Source organism: Acinonyx jubatus, chromosome B1, assembly GCF_027475565.1.
Source record: "Acinonyx jubatus isolate Ajub_Pintada_27869175 chromosome B1, VMU_Ajub_asm_v1.0, whole genome shotgun sequence".
In the NCBI taxonomy this organism is placed as follows: domain Eukaryota; kingdom Metazoa; phylum Chordata; class Mammalia; order Carnivora; family Felidae; genus Acinonyx; species Acinonyx jubatus.
The window spans coordinates 50,983,453-50,989,452 of NC_069382.1; the positions used below are offsets into that span (position 1 = coordinate 50,983,453).

Genomic DNA, 6,000 nt, shown 5'->3' on the forward strand with positions numbered 1-6,000 from the left:
AAGAACAAAGGCCCTTAAAATGCCAAGCATCCCTATATCTTGCGGGGGGGGGGGGGGGGGGGGGGGGTGGTGAAGAAGCAGTAATGAAAAAACCATCTTCACCAGCCCAGCAACATTTGCTGCTGATTAAGCTGTGTCCCTACATTATGCCAGTCTGAAAACAGGAAAAACTGCAAAAACACACAAAGCTTTTAACTGTTCATAGATGGATGGGGCTGTTATGATAGGTGAAACACCTTTTTCTTTTTTCTCCCTTGAAGGCAACCCTCCACCCCACACCATCTCCCGGGAGAAAAGACAGTTGATACTCACTTTAAAAATGGCAAAAATTACTAAGATTTTAGATAAATTCTTCTTTGACTTTGTGAAAAAGAAAGGTGTAAACACACCCATAAAAACAAATAGGGAGATTAACGATTGGCTGCGATACCATGACATTAGATGAAATTTCAGTCAAAGAACTGTTGCTTCGTGACTGCAGAGAACTGCCGAAACACTGAACACCCGCTAAAGGTAGCACAAAAGCAAAGGAAGGCTGATACACTGAAGGGAAAACTTACAACGATGCAAATATACACACTAAATCAATCCGTTCCTAAGGTCCAACCCTCTAAGAAAATGATCGCGCTTTCTAATAACACTTTCACTAAACTGAAGCCCGGCGTGACTCACATTCTTGTTATGAGTGACTCATATACCTTCCATCCTTGGGAAAAGCACCTGAAAAATAGAGCACATAAAGCTACACCGTTAAGTTCCATGTTAAGTAATTAGTGAGAGTAACACATACATTAAGTAGACCTTAATCACACACCCAAACTCTGCAAAAGGAGGTCCATGAAACCAAATCATCCCGCAGACGACTATTCTTCCACGCTCCAATTCTGGCCTAGCCAAAAATATTTTCTCACATTCTGTAAAGTCATTTGGTGAAAGAGCTATCAAGTATTTTGCATCTCGACAGGAAACGCATCACACGTTAAAGTGTATCACCCTACTATCAAGGAAAACTAAATTCTCTTAAATTAGCACTGAAATCTGTCCAAGCATGAGTCAAATGATTTTACATTAAAAAAAAAAAAAAAAGAAGCAGGTGAAGAGACAGGTATTCATGGTTTAATGGAATCAGTTTTAACAATGTACAACTTTACCAACATGTTTCTTAGAAATGTAGCCCAAATCAGTGATATAATTCCTAGGCCTTACCCTCATCACATGACCACATGAAATAGCAAAATTTAAGTAGCAAATATAATTAAGGGAACAACTGTAACCCCAAAAATCTGCAGTAAACTCTGAGATGATGTGTGTTTATACACACAATAAGTAATTGTTTGCCCAGAAATTCAAACAAAAAAAGGATGAAAACCTTCTTGTAATGCTTTTCATGTGAATGATTTGCATGCAAGCCACGTGCCTAGCAGGTAGTAAAGAGGAGACTGTTCCTGGGACATTTCAAACAAAACAAGCTTATTGAAAAATTTTAAAGCAAGGAAAGAAAATCCTTCATCAGCAATTATTTCTTTTGAAGTACAGCTACGTTGGAATAAGTAACTTAGCTGAATTAACGTATCTTTTAGTACTTTATACTTTGAAAGCTTTATGAAAAATTTACACACATATTCTAATCTTGAAAAAAAATTTAAACATAGTAAAATCATAGGCATCTTTCTGAAATATCTATACCACTGCACATCTTGAAACTTCAAGGAAGATCTGGGAAAGAAATACATTACCCTATTTTAAACAAGTATAAAAGCCTAAAATTACACTTAAAATGTACTTTTTAGTTTGTTCCAAAATCTGGACTTCTTTATCCAAATGCAATTAAGATTAGGGGAAAAATTGTTCTAAGAAATTTGTGAAGCTGAACTCCAATTCCATCATGTCCCAAAAGCTCACTACTAATAAATACCTAGGATGGATTACATTAGAAACATTCTCTCAGGAACTTGAACCTGACACCAAGATACTGATTGTCTACACTTTAGGAGTTAAAGACAGGGAGCGACAGGGGACTTTGGCTTGTTCAGAAACCTAGTTATTAAATATATGCGGTTTATCTTTACTAGTATTTCAAAATCTCTCTCCCCCATCCTTCTTGTCCCTCTCCCCCTTCATTCTTTTGCATCTTACCAACCTGCAAGAAATCAAAAAAAGTATCCCCCGTATCAAACGTACTACCTTTGATTCAATATGGATTTGGGTGTTCAGGTAGGTTTTTAGATTTAGATTTCCAATGCAAAACATATTTCAAAATTTTACCTGACAGCATGCTACACTCAAAATTGCTAAAAGTTAATCATCATTTTCCCCCCTATTTTATCCCACTACCCCTTTCTTATAAACTTATCAGCAGGAAACCAATTATTTGCAGACAAGTGCAGCTAGGAAAAAAAGGTTGCTAGGTTCAATCTAGGAGCACCAGTAAACAAGCCTAGAAGTATCAGAAAAATCAAGAACCACTCACAGGTCCCCAATCCTGAATCTGCATATAAACCCTACAGGACAAAGTTCTTGCAGTCACTTTCATGATTTGACTTAATTCAATCCCATGCTTTCTGAAACGTCTTTATTTGAAACTATAAAGAGAGATCTGGACAAACAATTCAAAAGACAATGAACTTTATGTCAGTTAACCTAAGTACATCTCAGTTAACTGAAATACAGAGCACCTAAAACCTCCTACTAGGTGCAGGACTCAGGGCAATCTAGGCAAAATGTCTTCTCACAGAAGCAATGTACCCGAAGAGCTCTGTGTAATTCAGCTTCAGTTAAGATTCGCTTCTCTTGCAAATGTTTACCTACAAACTCACAGTCTCCAGAATACACTCAAGCTTTTAAGTTGGAGGGCAAAGATTTACCAAGATTTTAAAGGGATCATTTCCTTAGTTAAGGTGGGTAGCAAAAAGAACCTCTGCAAGTGGTTTGGGAGGTATTCACCAGGCACCCGGGAAATTTACAAAAGAGGAAAGGGCCGCAGGGCCAAGCATGGGCTTGTGTAAACATAAATCCCCTACGCACTGGCCTAGGTATCAAAAACAACGTTCCTCCAGAATAGGTGTCCAGGTGGCTAATTGACTTTCTGGAGGTGAGAGTTAAAAACAAACGCTTACACCCAGTATATACGACACAATTTTACCTGTCACCAAAAAAAGGGTCTAATCCAGCAAAAAAAAAAAGAAAAAAGAAACAAAAGTCATTTTTCCTTCAAGGAGGGCAGCGGTTTAGAGTCATTTGCAGGGGATAGGATTGCAGGGGGGAGGGCGCGTGGAAAAAAGGAGTGCTAAAAGGAGAGGCAGAGAGGGGTTTTTTGCACAGGGCCCCACACAGGCCACTGCGGAGAGAAGACGGGGAAGAGGGGAAGATGTCTCACCAGGGGACAAAACCGAATGCAAAACCAGCTTGGAAGAAGGAAGGTCCCCCCCCCCAACAGGAGGCGAGCTGGGGTGCAGATAAAAAGCGCTAGCGGCTGGTTACCTTGGGAAACAGGGGAAAGGGACAACGGGAATAAGAGGTCTACAGAGATGTGAGGGAAGGAAAAGGATGAGGCAGGGTCTCCGGTAAGTGCGAACCCGGGAAGAAGATAGACAAACAGCGGGACTGGGGCCTCCCAGGGCCAAAAGGCGTGGCCAGGGATCCAGATCAAACGACGGTCTTTTTCAGACGCCAGGGGAAGTGAGCGGCAAACCCCTCCTTCAAGACCCCGGGGCAGACCCGTCCGAGGGGCCCAACTGCGAGGCACCTCGAGGGCAGAACGCGCTCTGGAGGGCTCTGGCCTCGCCCGCGGGGCCCTCCGCAGGGCCGGCTGCCCGGGCCCCCGCCCCCACCCCCGCAGTGCTCTTACCTCCACACCTGCCCCATCTGCAGCAGGTGGATGACCGACTGCCAGATCCACACGGAGAGGCGGCACAGGCGCTGCGCCCCCGGCGTGGCCGAGCCCGGGCCGCCGCGGCCGTAGCCGGCCCCCATCATGGGGGGGCCCCGGCTGCTGAGCCCCTCCACGGCGCCCAGCCCGCCGCCCGTGTAGTCCTGCACGAACCAGCGGAAGCTCAGGCTCTGCACCAGCAGCGACGGCACCAGCACGAAGAAGAGGGTCAGCCCGAAGAAGCCGTAGTCCCCCTTGCGGTAGTAGTCGAGGGCCAGCCACAGGTCGGTGCCCACGTCCCCGAAGAAGACCAGCAGCGCCAGCACGATCCACAGGCAGTCGAGCCACGGCCGCTCCACCTGCGGCGGCGGCGGTTGCGGCCGAGCGGCAGGCGTCGGGGGGTGGTGGTCGGCGCCGGCGGCCGCGGGCGGCTGCAGCGGCTGGTCCCCCCCGTCGGCGGCGGCGGCGGCGCTGCGGCGCGGCTTCTTGCCCAGGAGGGAGCGCAGGCAGGCGGAGCGGCAGCCCCAGTAGCACGAGGAGGTGTTGCAGCAGTGGCAGATGTGCAGCGAGCTGCTCTCGCCGGGCTCGCTGCCGTCGCCGCCGCCGCCGCAGCCGCCTCCCCCGGGCTCCCCGTCCTCCTCGCCGCCGCTGCCCACCGCCTCGTCCAGGTTGTGCAGCTGGGCAAAGCCCACCCCCACGCCACCGCCATCGGATTTCGCCGCCATCTTGACTCTCTTCCCAGCTCCGGAGGTTGGGGGGGGAGGGACGGGTAGGGGGGGGAAGAAGGCAGGGAACGGGGAGGGGGGGAAACGAATGGAGAGGAAGGGGGGCGGGGAGGAAGCGGGGGAGCAAACGAACGAGGGGGGAGTGGGCCAGGGAACCCCCTCCGCTTCCGGGTAGTTGGCGTCACTTCCGGGCGAGCCCCCCAATCGCACGGCGCCCGCAGCTCCCCAGCCCTACCCTCCCGGCCAAGATGGCCGCCCTCCTGTGCCTCAGCTGCTGGGCGGGGGACCGGGGGGTTCTCCCCGCCAGGGCTCCCCTTCCCCTCTTCCGTTGACCCCGAAACCCATCAGGTTGACCCCTCGGCGTTTCTGAATCCCGCTGGGCCGAGTGATGCGGTCCAAAGTGATCCCTGGAGGGGGCAGTGCCAGACGTTTTGGGGTCCCCTTCCTCAGCGTCGCAGCTCACAGTTTTCCTCCTGGAGAAACGCCCCCTAACACCCTCCCGGCTGCTGGCAAAGGGGCGGGACCTCTGAGGGAAGGGGCGGAGCTCCTGCAAAGCAGGTGATTATGTGTCACTTCCGGGAGATAGGATGACCTCATTGAGTAGTTAGGCACCCCCCCCCCCATCAAAATGGCTGTGTCTCACCTCTTTGGTGGTTTTTTTTTTTCCTTCTTTCAAAATTCTCTTATTTTCTTATTTTGAGGGTCTTGAGAAATTGCATAAATCAGTTTAGATTCCCACACACAACTGACTGATTCTCACTTGTATTTGGACACCTCCCTCTGTTGACCCCCTGATTTTCTTGTCACTGACAACTTTACCATCTTTAGTAATAAAGTTTCCATCATTCCCTTAAGAAAAATCCAAAGTCCAATTAAAAGTCAGCCTATTGCACGTTGAATGTTAGAGCGAAGATTGAATTGGCATCAGTGACCTTGAATGTATTTTCTTCATCTTTGAAATGTATTTCTACCAACTTTTTTTAAGTATGTGATTTTTATATTATGTGACCTTAATTTGGAAAATTCAGAACTAGCCAGAGTTTAAGGTGTATCAATTACTTGTTCAAGCTATTTGAATGTGTGAAGATTGCCTTTTAGAGTGTTTTTGGTGCTAAAACTCTGTCAGTAAACACGGCTTTAAATGAGTAAAAATGTTATCAATGTGCTATATCATTAAAACATGTGGAGGGTACACTACTTAATCTTAACAAATTACAAAAGTGAAGCAGCACTGAATGGATCTGAATTACAATGATCTTCTAGTGAAAGTACATTTGAAGCCAGACAAAGCAAGCTACATGGTTACAATTGTTACTGATCAAGGGAAAGAAACATTTTGAGATTAAAAAAAGAGGGGAAAAAATGTTTTAAACTCTGAATTCTCTTTAAACCCTGAATTTTGTACTC

General features: G+C 47.2%; 1 protein-coding gene across 1 annotated transcript in view; it reads right to left on the bottom strand.

Moving 5' to 3' along the window:
* Window positions 1–5,123, bottom strand: part of XKR6 (XK related 6) — a 318,378-nt gene extending 313,255 nt beyond the window's left edge. Inside the window, exon 1 of the mRNA XM_027069469.2 lies at window positions 3,848–5,123. Within this exon, the coding sequence (XP_026925270.1) occupies window positions 3,848–4,593 (746 nt within the window). The 5' untranslated portion in view covers window positions 4,594–5,123. The remainder of the gene's footprint in view (window positions 1–3,847) is intronic.
* Window positions 5,124–6,000: the final 877 nt, after the last annotated feature.